This window comes from Schistocerca nitens, unplaced genomic scaffold (assembly GCF_023898315.1).
Source record: "Schistocerca nitens isolate TAMUIC-IGC-003100 unplaced genomic scaffold, iqSchNite1.1 HiC_scaffold_378, whole genome shotgun sequence".
In the NCBI taxonomy this organism is placed as follows: Eukaryota; Metazoa; Arthropoda; class Insecta; order Orthoptera; family Acrididae; genus Schistocerca; species Schistocerca nitens.
The window spans coordinates 618,567-631,917 of record NW_026045912.1 but is presented as its reverse complement, the minus strand read 5'-3'; the positions used below and the strand labels follow the sequence as shown (position 1 = coordinate 631,917).

Genomic DNA, 13,351 nt, shown 5'->3' with positions numbered 1-13,351 from the left:
TGAACTCAACGACGAACCTGGGTGCACGAATTGCAAAACGTCATTTTTTCGGATGAATGCAGCTTCTGTTTACAGCATCATGATGGTTGCATCCGTGTTTGGCGACATCGCGATGAAGGCACATTGGAAGCGTGTATTCGTCATCGCCATACTGGCATATCACCCGGCGTGATGGTATTGGGTGCCACTGTTTACACGTCTCGGTCACCTCTTGTTCGCATTGACTGCACTTTGAACAGTGGACGTTACATTTCAGATGTGTTACGACCCGTGGCTCTATCCTTCATTAGATCCCTGCGAAACCCTACATTTCAGCAGGATGATGCACGACCGCTTGTTGCAGGTCCTGTACAGGCCTTTCTGGATACAGAAAACGTTCGACTGCTGCCCTGGCCAGCACAATCTCCAGATCTCTCACCAATTGAAAACTTCTGTTCAATGGTGGCCGAGCAACTGGCTCGTCACAATACGCCAGTCACTACTCTTGATGCACTGTGGTATCATGTTGAAGGTGCATGGGCAGCTGTACATGTACACGCCATCCAAGCTCTGTTTGACTCAATGCCCAGGCGTATCAAGGCCGTTATTGCGGCCAGAGGTGGTTGTACTGGGTACTGAGTTCTCAGGATCTATGCACCCAAATTGCGTGAAAATGTAGTCACATGTCAGTTCTAGTATAATATATTTGTCCAATGAATACCCGTTTATCATCTGCATTTCTTCTTGGTGTAGGAATTTTAATGGCCAGTAGTGTACATATCGAGCAGTGACAGGGATTAATGCCTGACTTTCTGCGATAAACTGCGTGTCCTTGTGCTAGAGGCATCCAGTGTACTGAGGTGATCATTCATCCAAGTGCTAACCGGGCACAACGTTGCTTGACTTCAGTGGTCCGTCAAGGAACTGCGTTTCTAATGCTGTAAGACGTTTGTTACCTGCTACTGTGAAATGGTGACCCAGTAGCCGGGCGATCGTTTTAGCCCTTTGTTAATCGGGACAGACCCTACGTGTTCACAGCAAACCAAGACTAACTTCAGATATCACGCTGAAACAACTTTATTTAAAATAACTACAATACAAATTTCACAGAAACACCTCTTGCCGACATCGTAAATGGTCGCGCTACTGAAAGTGAGCGGCTGTTGATGCCTCGCTGAACTCTAAGGTCTGAAGTCACTTCCAGTTGGTCGGATGACGATGTCGTACACCTGTAACATTACACAATTAGGCCGTTACATCCTCATTCTTCTAAATCTTGGAATTATGATAACGTCAATACTTGCCAATTATCTGCCAGCAAGATAACCTGCATAATTATACTAGAGAATTTATCGCTCGCGTATTTTATTTTCGTTAATTCAGGACATTTCTGAATCAGGCACTCTGGTATCTCAAGTTCAGAGTAACTTAGCGAATGAAATAGAGTACATTAGGTTTTTCTGTTGGAGAAACCATGGCTCCAAATTCTTTTAACTATGAGCATTCATGTTTTTCATATCCAACAGAGAATGTTGTATTCCTCAGTGAAGTTTTTCCATCTGTCAGATGATCGTCCAGGTTGCGTTGGGATTGGGTTGATTTGGGGGGAAGAGACCAAACAGCGAGGTCATCTGTCTCATCAGATTAGGGAAGGATGGGGAAGGAAGTCGGCCGGGCCCTGTCAGAAAAACCATCCCAGCATTTGTCTGGAGCGTTTTAGGGAAATCACGGAAAACCTAAATCAGGATGGCCTGACGCGGGATTCAACGATCGTCCTTCCGAATACGAGCCCAGTGTGCTAGCCAGTGCGCCACCTCGCTCGGTCGTCCCGGTATTTTATCATCTCCAGGAATACAGAAATTGTGCCGTCCGCCAACAATCCTGGTGACTTGTTACTGGTGCCATCTGACCACTTCTGCTGGAACGAAAAATTACGGTTCCTAGGCGACGGTGCCTGTTGAACGGGTATTTAAGCGGTAGTAAAGGCCTTGAAGTGGAGAGTCGCCTGGACTAGGAAGAGCGAGTGCGGTGTAGGGACCTTGGCTGTCTGCGGCTTGCCGGCCGTGGTGGCCGAGTGGTTCTAGGCGCTACAGTCTGGAACCGCGTGATCGCTACGGTCGCAGGTTCAAATCCTGGCTCGGGCATGGATGTGTGTGTGATGTCTTTAGGTTAGTTAGAACTACTTAAACATACGTTCTAGGGGACTGATGACCTCAGAAGTTAAGTCCCATAGTGCTCAGAGCCATTATTTTGTCTGCGGCTTGTTGATATCGGCAGTGTGACTGTTGATGTGAGGGGAGGGACAGTGTGTGTTGTCAGCCGGCCGGCCTGCCCTGTGGTCTCCTTTCTGTGAAATGGTATTGGGCAGTGCTTCATAAGGAAACCACAACTGGAGCGACATCTCTGCAGAATAGCGGACTGTAACGTTGAGTACCGTGATATAGGGGTAGCGTCTTTGACTAGTAATCAAAACATCATCGGTCCCGCTACTACTTCAATTTTAAATAAAAATCATCAGTATTATTGACTGAAGACTTCCAGCATAAGAAGTCACCCTCATTTAGCCAATGGCCTTGTCAAAGAGGGCGGAGGAGCGAACAGACGTTCAGGGCACATTCTTGTCCTTGTGGTGGGAAACTGCCCCTAAAGGTGGCATGAGGATGCAGGAGGCAATGAAAACCACTGAATGAAATATACATAACGTCTATCCACAAGACATGTTGCCTGTAACTGAAAAAGTGTGATGATGATCTCTCCATTGGCAAAAGAATCGAGGATAGTCCTCCATTCGGATCTTCAAGAGTTACCTGGCAAGGGGCAGGTGACCGTGAGAAGAACACCAACAGCAGCAGAAAATGGTATAACTGGAGTAGGATTCGTTATGAATCGAAGGTAGGGTAAAGATTGTGTTACTGTGGACAGTTGGTGATTGAACGTTTGTGCAAACACTTGCCCCATCATTGCCACAAACACTGAGATGAAATTTCGTGATAAAGCAGTACAATAAATGAGACAGAGAGCCACACAGACAGAGAGACAGACAGACAGAGAAACACAGAGAGAGAGAGAGAGAGAGAGAGAGAGAGAGAGACAGACAGAGAGAGAGGGGAGGGGATCGAATGTAACAACTTGTCACTGTTCCACGGAAAATTATATAGTTTGAGGCAAGTTGAACCGAAACTATCATTGCCCAACCCCACAATATTTGGGGTTGTTGAGGTGCAAAATAGCCGTAATTTATTGTACTTTCAGAGCAAGTTATTACTATTCGAGAGGCAAGTTGTTGCTGAAACAAGTTTTCAGCTGCCAATAAAGCTATGGCCTGGCACAAGAAGCCATAGGTAGATGAAGCCAGAAAGGTATACTTTTGCAAGAATCTACAAGTGGGCCTGCTGATAGAGGAAGAGCAGCTGCCGAGGCCTTAGATGGCAAGAAGTTATCTGCGTATATAGGTTTGATGATCACTGCCAGGGGTGTATGCGACTGAACAGCAGCAGTACGAAATCAGACCTCTATTATCATATAACCATGCCTGGCACTGGGCAACTTCCTTCGTCTAAGCGACGTGGATCGATGCATTGGCAGAATAGCAGTGGATCAAACCACTCTACAATCTTCCCATTTCCGTTATGTAGTTTCTGTCATAGAACATATCTCGAAGTTGTCAGCAGGTGGCGACAGCTATCAACTTGTGGAGAGTCATCTAGAAACTGCTACTAGACGCCAAGTTCGTTACACTGACTGCACCTAGCTCTGATGTCATTGGGAGTAAAATGGTGCCTTTTAGCTGCAGATTCTTCTGCTGCCTGACTTCTACTGACCTCAGCTGCCTATCTGGGAGTCTACAGTTCATGGCTGATAAAGACTAGCTGCCGAGCTGCCACTTGCCCTGTGCAAAACCATACTCCTACTACAGGCTTGCACTGCAGGACACTACTATATTATTTGGTGCAGATCCATGGCTCACATTTGGGCGCTCGAGTGCCTCCTGTGCAGAGCTGTGCATCTGCGTCAGCCAACATAACTCACTTCTTTTTGAAGCTGCATGCCAGTCACCTACCCTCAGGGCGTGACACTGTGGTTCTTTATTCGCCAGAGTGCTAGCGACATGACTCCGCAGCATTGCCACTGCTACTGGCCTGCTGGGGCCTTTGAAGACCTCTCCCACCTGAGGTCAAGCATCCTGTCCATACTCCAGGGCTGATGTCCGCCCCCAGCTGCTGACTAATTTTAATGCTGTTTTGTGCAGTCACCACGCTGTGCCTTACACACTGTAAACATATTACTGAGAACCACACTGTTGTTACAGCGGACATCCACGTAGCTCCATGAATTTGATGCCGTGCTAATGAACGTGCTGCGTCTTCACAACTATAGTACGTTAATAAATTGCAGCTGCTATACTGACCCATAGTGCTGCAACTGGCGTCAGAAGTGCCTGACTGTGGGGACTGGAAGAAGAAGTTGCCAAGTGGTTTGGGACGATGTCGACAGCCATCAGAACAGTCACGACACTCACTCAACTGTGTTCTTTATGCTGTACATCCTCTTTGTTCTTTCGTGTTGGTTTTGTGTGGAAGTTAGATACCACAACGTCGGGCAGTTATGTTTTATGATTATATTTGTTAATATGGATGAGGATGTCGAGATGAGTCAGAGATCTATGCAGGTATGTGTCCAGTGACGTGTGTGGAATGTAATCTGTTGTGTCTTAGTGCTCTCTGAACTGGATCAGCCCCAGTGACATGTTCAACACACTGCTGTTAAGTAATCATGCTAGTCAGTGTCATGAGTCGAGATGGCTGATGATTTGATGCATGGACTAGGAGTAATATTTTAGTAATATGGTTAGTTGTACGCTTATTACTTCCATTTTGTTTTTTTCTTTCTGCTGTTGTTTTTCTAGTATGGGATAGAGACTTCACAATGACTGAGGCAAGAACGAAGGTTGTTACCAACAAGCTAGCTGTACAATCCTTATTCAAGTAAGTAGTTCAGTTTAGACCATATAACACTGAACTGCATCAGCGAATAGATGCTGTAAGAGAGGAAAAGGTCTAGTGCAGTTTGATGGCTCCCACCTTAGATTAAATTAGCAGTGGATTATTTAAGACTTTTTCGGATAAGGCCGGGGAGAATATACTGGCATTTATAGATAACCTGTTGATAGCTGAGAAGCTGGAATTTTGGACAGATGAAGAGCTTTTCCAGATGACCAAGTTGCCCTTGAAAGAATAAGCCAAAGTTTAGGTTATGTACAATGAAGACGGAAGGAAAAGTCAGGAAAGGGCTGGTGCAAATTCTGAGTTCGTCAGCGTTATAGGAGCCGGAATGTCGGTTGATCAGGGTACAAAAGGGTAGTGAATAGACATTTTTGTTGGAGGTGGGCGCTCATATGCCAATGGTGAGACTGAAAAAGTTACATCTTTCCCATTGTAGGTTATGTCGAGTGGGAGATGTACAATTGGTACGTTCGGCGATGTTAATATTTCATCATCAAGTTGGGGCAAAGTGATGCTGGGAATGTATGTATCTATATGGGGAAAATGTCCAATCTATGGTTATATTTCCTGTATAAGCATCCTGAAGTTGACCTTGAGCAATGCGTGGTGGAACTTGAGGGAACATGGTTCCATCTGGGAAAACTGTAGTCGATGAACCCTGTCACTAGAATAATCTTTCATTAAGTGCAAACTGACTAAACTGAATGCAAAGTCACTAACGCTCAAATCACGTGGCAAAATACTACAAGGTATGGGAAATTTCTTATGGTATGTTTAGGAACATAACTGTCTGCAAATATGTTGTGTAGTAGGATCATTGGAAGAAAACAATGAATTAGGATAGAGCATGAGGTTTTGTGCACAAGACTATTGTACACATGCAGCATACAGATGATAATTGTCGATGTCAAACTTATCCACACTGACCAACTTTCAGTAGTGCCCATCAGAATGTTGCCTTTTCGAATAAGGTCTTATGTTCTGCAGCCTGTCTCCTGAACCATCTCTAAAGACTTTGCCACGGTTGTATTGCTGACGTGATGGATGAAGCAGGTGATGTTATCCACATAATCCTCGATGGAGTACAACCTGTAAGGCTCGCTAATTGCCCATAGAGCTCACTACGTTTTGGACACTGCTTTACCTGGCAAGCGAATCCAGATTTGGAAGGGGTGACTATAGCGCAGGTCTTTGTAAAATCTTGAGTGGTCAAATTTTCTTTCCGAAGAGTAAAAGGAATACAGCATGTAATCCTGTCCCTGCAAAAGCAGGGTTAAAAATGCAGAGTACACTCACACTGGCAAAGGATGAAGAAGGCATTTACAAACATCCTTTTCTATGGAACTAGTCCAGCGTTCACCTTATTCCATTTATAGGAATCACAAACAACAAAATTGTTGCATTTAGCGTGACTCCAATCTCATGCAAACTTCGAGTTCAGTGACATGAGCACTGCACCTTCAGCTCTATGTCTGCAACAATACTTGGAAAGAGAGCTTCACACATTTGCAGTGATCACCAGTTTTTCCAAGTGCTGTACCTATAAAGCTTACGTGGAAGTTTTACAAGTAATCTGTATCTATGGAGTAATCTCTGTGCAGTACACCAGCCTGTGTGCAAATCGTCTGTAAGACGATTGTCATATAAGACACTGGTGCTGGAAGACGCTTAAGCCCATAAACTGTTATGGACTGTTAATTTAAACGTGTTGTTGCACTGATAGACGTTACGCACAAACAACCTTGAAACACACTAACTCGAACCATTAAATTACAGTCCTGATAATGAAGGAGATGAACCGTCATTAAAAGTTGAAAGCTGGCAGGTTTTGAGCCAGACAGTAAGCTCAATCCGTATTAGCCATAAAATTCTGTTCCACTCTCAAAGCAAGGGAGGATGCTGACGCACTGTTGGTGTCAGGACATATTTAAATATGGGTGGGTTCTTGATTATGAGTGTCAGTGATATAACTACCCATCCCGAATCAACGATTGTTTGGTAAACTGGTGAGTGTATCTGAAACCTTGGGTACGCAAAACCTGTAATGAACCGAGGGTAATGATCTGGCAGGTGTTCTCTACAGCGAGTCCTGTATTACCATAGATTCTGGGAGTGCTCCAGTGATTGCTGTGGAACGATACCGCACATTGATTCACCTTGTCAACTTTCTGACTGGGTGTGTTAAAGCAATGCCACAGACGTTAGGGAGGGGTCAACAACATGTGTGAGGTGCTCCAGAAAACCACGACTCCCACTTAGCAAAAGCTGCGCCCTCACACTGAGGTCAGTATAGTGTAGAGCAAGTAAGATCTCTGCGCCAATTCGAGATTTCAGCTACAGCAGTCAACATCAACTACTCGTTTATCCGAGACTATGGAGTTTCAGATGAATTAGCAGTGTGTGATGCTTTGGCAGTCTATGACAGTTTAGAATCATGCAGTACTTCTGTAATAACGAAGTGTGTCAAACGTGTTATATTAGTTCAGTTTATTGCATAATTGGATGTCATGTCTTTTAGTACAATGAGCCTGCTCCCAGTTGTGGACCAAGCGAGGTGGCGCAGTGGTTAGCACACTGGACTCGCATTAGGGAGGACGACGGTTCAATCCCGCGTCCGGCCATCCTGATTTAGGTTTTCCGTGATTTCCCTAAATCGCTCCAGGCAAATGCTGGGATGGTTCCTTTGAAAGGACACGGCCGACTCCCTTCCTCCCCATCCTTCCCTAATCCGATGAGACCGATGACCTCGCTGTTTGGTCTCTTCCCCCCAACAACCAACCAACCAACCACACTGGACTCGTATTCGGGAGGACGACGGTTCAAACCCCCATACAGTCATCCTGATTTAGGTTTTCCGTGATTTAGGGTAATCACTTCAGGCAAATGCTGGGAGGGCTGGTTTGAAAGGGCATAGTCGACTTCCTTCCCTAATCCGATGGGACCGTTGACCTCGCTCTTTGGTTCAGGTGAAGGGACCAACCAACCAACCAACCAACCAACCAACCAATGGTGGCCAGACGAAAGTACTTTTGCCTGGTCACAACAGAATGTAGCCTGTTTTGGAGGAACAGGATGTTGGATTAACTGATCAGACAGTGAAGATAGTGAAAACAACCTATAAAAGCTGCTCATCCCGAAAGTAAGGTGCATTCCGTTAAGGTAAATGTCCATTGAGGTGAAATAGCTATCATTAATAACTTTCGTTGCCCCCTGCCAGACTCCAGGTGAATTAGTTTATCTATGTGTGTAGGACTCCACATGGGCAGCCTACTTTTCCAAGTTATTTCCAGGATGCTTGTGTTCGTATGTAGTATTAATACCGAATCTAACAACCTATCTGTTGTTGTACATATTACGTATTATCTGTTCTTCTAGTGGTTCAAAGAGGGAACACCAGAGTAGGAGATCAAGAATGAAATACTCGGATCAAAAAGGAGTGTAAAGCACGGGTGTAATATTTTGCCCCTATTGTTCAGCCTATAGATCGAAGAAGCAATGATGGCTATTTCTTTTGTTCCCAAGTGCACGATTAAAATTCAGGTGAAACGATACCAATGACAAGATTCGCTGATAATAATTTTACCTTGTATGAAAATGAAGAAGAATTAGAGAAACTGTTGAGTAACGACTTACGACTATGGACCAAGAGTAAATCGAAGAAACACCAAAGTAATGAGAAGTACAGAAATTAGAACTGTGAGAAACTTAACAGCGCATTTGGGGATCAGGAAATAGACGACGTTAAGGAATTCTGCTACCCAGGCAGCAAAAAACCCATGACTGACGGAGCAACTAGGCCAGGAATGCTCTTTTCGATGGTTCTAGGCTGCTTTTTATGTCCAAGAGTACTAGTACCACGCATGGGCATTAATTTGAGGAAGAAATTTCTTAGAATTTACCTTTGGAGCACAGCATTGTATGGTAGTGAAACACAGACTGTGGGAAAACCGGAACAGAAGACAATCGAAGCATTTGAGATGTGGTGCTGCAGAAGAATGTAGAAAATTATGTCTACTCATTAGGTAAGGACTAAGATGATTCTCCACAAAAGCGCCGAGTAAAGGATTATATGGGAAACACTGACGAGGCAGGATGATAGGTCATGTGTTAAGACATCAGGGACTAGCCTGCATGGTACTAGAGGGAGCTCGAGAGGGTAGAAACTGGCATACATCCAGCAAGTAACTGTCTTCCAGTCTACGTCCTCAGAGATTGTAGAGGAAGTGCTACTCTGATGAGAAAATATTGGTTTGATGCCGCCCACCACATATTTCCTCTCCTGAGCCAGTCAGAAGACTTAAGACAAAAAAAATTGCTGTTAACTCAAAAGATGATAGTAAATTAGCACTTCTGATAATTTTGACATGGAAATCAGTTACACGTTCATTGTAATTATGTGGAAAACGATTAAACGTGTGACACTGTCAGAATGACAATGTTACTAAAGTTCATAGAAACGAAGGTTTTCAGAAACTGACAGATGTTAATTAATATTAAACAATCCGTTCACGTATTTGTGCATGACTAGAAAAGGCGACGTGCAACTATCTCTCGCGATGATCCATGGGAAGCGTCTTTTACTAATTGCCAAGAAGTCCTGGATCCCGGACTTGATTTTTATTCAGAGTTTTAGCAGTTGCCAGAATCAACAGCGGCGGCCGAAGACTGGCAGAACTAGGCTGATTCCTTGTACTGAAAAGCACCTGTTGAAAAGGGTGAAGGATCGTATAGTGTTTCGGAGCACGTTCTTACCCTTGGGGTGGGAAACTGCCCCTAAAAGGCGGAAATATAGCGGGGATGAGTGAAGTGAAACGGAAAGAGGATAAGGATTTCTGGTTAGAAGTGTATAGGGTATTATCAACAACAGCAGAAAATGGTGTAACAAGAGTAGAATTATCCGACAATATGAAAGAAGGGCAGAGAATGAGGTATTCTCATTGGTGTGTCATACGGTCGTTTTCTTTAGAATCGACAACTTACCATCACCGACAACAATATGTCTCTCTTCATGTGTATATGCCAACCTCTTAAGCAGAAGATGAACTAGATTTCATCTGCCTTTACATACTGTGTTTCAAATTTCGTGCCCTCACCCCAAAAAAGGTAATGCGGAAGACACTGCAGTCAGCATTCTCAAAAATAATGGATGCAATTATGAGAGAAAATTAATTACCTGAATAAAGACAATCTTTTAAACGAATCACAGTGTGGTTTCCAAAGTGGCAAAAATACGGAATCAGGCATAATAGAATTCATAAAGGGTGTACTTGATGCTCTTGATAAAGAGGAATGTGTCACAGGCATATTTTTGGATCTTTCGGAGGCGTTTGATACAGTCGACCACAAGATTCTGTTAAATAAATTGAAAGCATTACGAATAAGAGTGGTAGCTAATGACTGGTTTGAATCATACCTAGCGGATAGAAAACAAGTAGTAGAGATAGCATATACTTCAAATTGATCGAAACATTTAGTAAAACACTTATCAGAACAAAAATACATTAATATAGGGGTTCCGCCAGATAGCATATTAGCACCAATACTGTTCCTGATATACATCAATGATTTTCCCAGTAGTGTTACTCATGGTGAAAAATTCTCTTCGCTGATGACAGCAATATTATAGTCACAGACAAAACAAGAGAACTCTTTGCCGAGAAAGCAAATGGAATTCTCAAGGAAGTTTGATTGGTCAATAAGCAAACACGGACACTGTCATTTTTCCTCTTCAAACTGAAATTCGTGGCTTTAGTTTTCTTTATGTTCAATGTTAAATTAAATCCAGACTCTATAGACTGTGTAACGAATGCAAAATTTCTAGGAATGAATATTTATTCTCAGTTGAAGTGGTGTGAACACACAATGGTACTTGCAAACAGGATTCTAAGGGTATAACATGCTGATGACATTCTATCATCAGTGTGTAACATGCAGTGTCTTTTAGTTACATGTTAATGATATGTACACTGCCATAACTAACTTTTTTTGGGAACAAATGCGCAATTTTCAAACTCCAGAAAAGAGCCATAAGAATAATAACCAAAAATACCAGTCGAGCTCATTGTAAAGACCTGTTCTAAACACTGGTAAATGTATTCACATGAAGCAGTTACAATTCGCAGTCGGTTGTACACATCAAAAATAACATCGGCAATTACTGCACAAACAGCTCTGTCCATGACCATGCAACAAGAGATAGACTCACCCTTATATTTACCAAGAAAAGATAAACATAAAACTTAAAACAGCATTTTCTACCAAGGAATAAAACTGTACAATAAACTACCAAAATAGATTAAAGACGTTGCAAAAAGACACTTATTTAAAAAGGCAGCTAAAAAGTATCTGTTATGCAATACATTTTATACATTGAAGGATTACTTAGATAAAACAGAGTAGGGGTTTGGTAAAAAAAATGCTATACAAATAAATAAATAATAATAATGATTATAAAACATTCAACATTCGACATAACACCTTCACTTTATTTCTAGAAAGGAAAAAAGAAGGAAAAAAATACTTACCCCCAAGCTATGCATAGCACAATTCCTCTTTCTGAGCTCAACATCTCACTCATTATGGAGCCGATAGTGAGATTTGAGTCACCAGTGTGGCATTACGTTATTTAATAACTTATTTGTAAAATAATGTATTGTATACCAGGAGTAAGTCTAATGATTGTCTCTAACTAGAAGTCTGTAAATATATGTGTATACCAATTAGTTCATTTTAAATTGGTCTACACGTGTAAATACTTTGATATGTCCTATATCCTTGCAAAAAGAAATATACAGATGAATAAAGCTACTACTACTACTGAAATATTTAACATTCATGGGTGGCTGCAACATTGTAGGAGCAGAAGGAACAGTAGACATACTGTTACTGTCGAGCCCATATGCTCCTGTAACTGAGACAAGAGAGAGAGGCTAATTTTTTTTTAAACTAATTTTAGCTAGTTACAATGAACACACTGTTTACATTTGGCTGGAATGTTCCCGTGTCTGAGTGCCTTTCCCAAGTATACCTCTTCCTCTTGCAATTTATAATCATGGCCACACAGAGATCGCAGCATCAGATTTTGGATTGTAAGGCGTTCCTAGGAGTACATATACATACGGATCACAATTTAACAGTGATGAAGAGTAGACTAGTTTGGAAAAATCAATGTGGAGGAAGGTAGGATACGGAAGTACTAAGGAGTGAAGAGATGCGTTTGAGGCTATATTGGCTGAAGATATTTTGGTAACGAATACTACAATAGGCAGTCAAAGAGACACGGACATGCCCAAGGAGGGCAATCACTGAATATTAACAGAGGAAATAGGTACAACGGGGGTAACAGCGAAGAAACCATGGGTAACAGATGTGCCGTCCCACCGACATTTGTGCCGTAAAGACATTTAAGTCAAAAAAACTTGGAACAAGAAGACTATCTCACGACGGAATAAATGTACATGAATCTTATGTGTTTCACCGGCCGCATAGGCGACGTAAAATATCCTTGTTTTGTAGTAAGTATTAAAGTTAATCGTAGTATCAAGGAGTAAAATTATTTATGTAGTAACCTCCATGATATTATTACGGGAGAAGAGCGCTCCTACAATGTTGTTCTCTTCGTCTTTCTATTCTTGTTTCTGGTGTTAACAAGCAGACATCTCGTAGTACGAAAGTAATGTAAGCATTTATGCTCTTAACCTTTTTAATATAATACGTTTAAGTTTATACGTGACTTATTTCGATGTGCAGTGAGCTTTCTGTCATGTTCCTTGCATTGAATTAATTTTTTTAAGACGTTTACAGCTCCACAGTTTTAGGAGCAGCTGCTTCAACGGACGCCCTTACACATCGATTTAAGTAGCGAAATCAGAGCGGAAGCGCAGAGATCGCCCGCTTGAACATCTAACAAACATTTTTTCACAGCGATGAGCCGCAGGGGAGACCAACATTAGTTTTAAGGTTTTACTTTTCAGCTTACCATCATATTCAGGCTGTGGTAGTCGAATCCTGGCTCTCGGTGTAAGACGAGTATTCTTGAGTGGGTCCACAATAGCTTCAATATTTGAGTCCATGCTCGTAATGTACAAATACGCCGAGGCTAATTATAATACTGTTATATTTTCAGTTTCGTGCGATATTCTTGGAAGTAAATCATATAACAATTTTTGCATGTTGTTGTGGTCTTCAGTCCTGAGACTGGTTTGATGCAGCTCTCCATGCTAATCTATCCTGTGCAAGCTCCTTCATCTCCCAGTACCTACTGCAACCTACATCCTTCTGAATCTGCTTAGTGTATTCATCTATTGGTCTCCCTCTACGATTTTTACCCTCCACGCTGCCCTCCAATGCTAAATTTGTGATCCCTTGAT

At 42.5% G+C, this 13,351-nt stretch overlaps 1 protein-coding gene across 1 annotated transcript in view; it reads right to left on the bottom strand.

Annotated features, from left to right (window-relative positions):
• Positions 1 to 1,040: 1,040 nt before the first annotated feature.
• LOC126230311 (farnesol dehydrogenase-like) overlaps positions 1,041 to 13,351 on the bottom strand; it is an 87,138-nt gene continuing 74,827 nt past the window's right edge. The window contains exon 6 of the mRNA XM_049942387.1: positions 1,041 to 1,208. Within this exon, the coding sequence (XP_049798344.1) occupies positions 1,161 to 1,208 (48 nt within the window). The 3' untranslated portion in view covers positions 1,041 to 1,160. The remainder of the gene's footprint in view (positions 1,209 to 13,351) is intronic.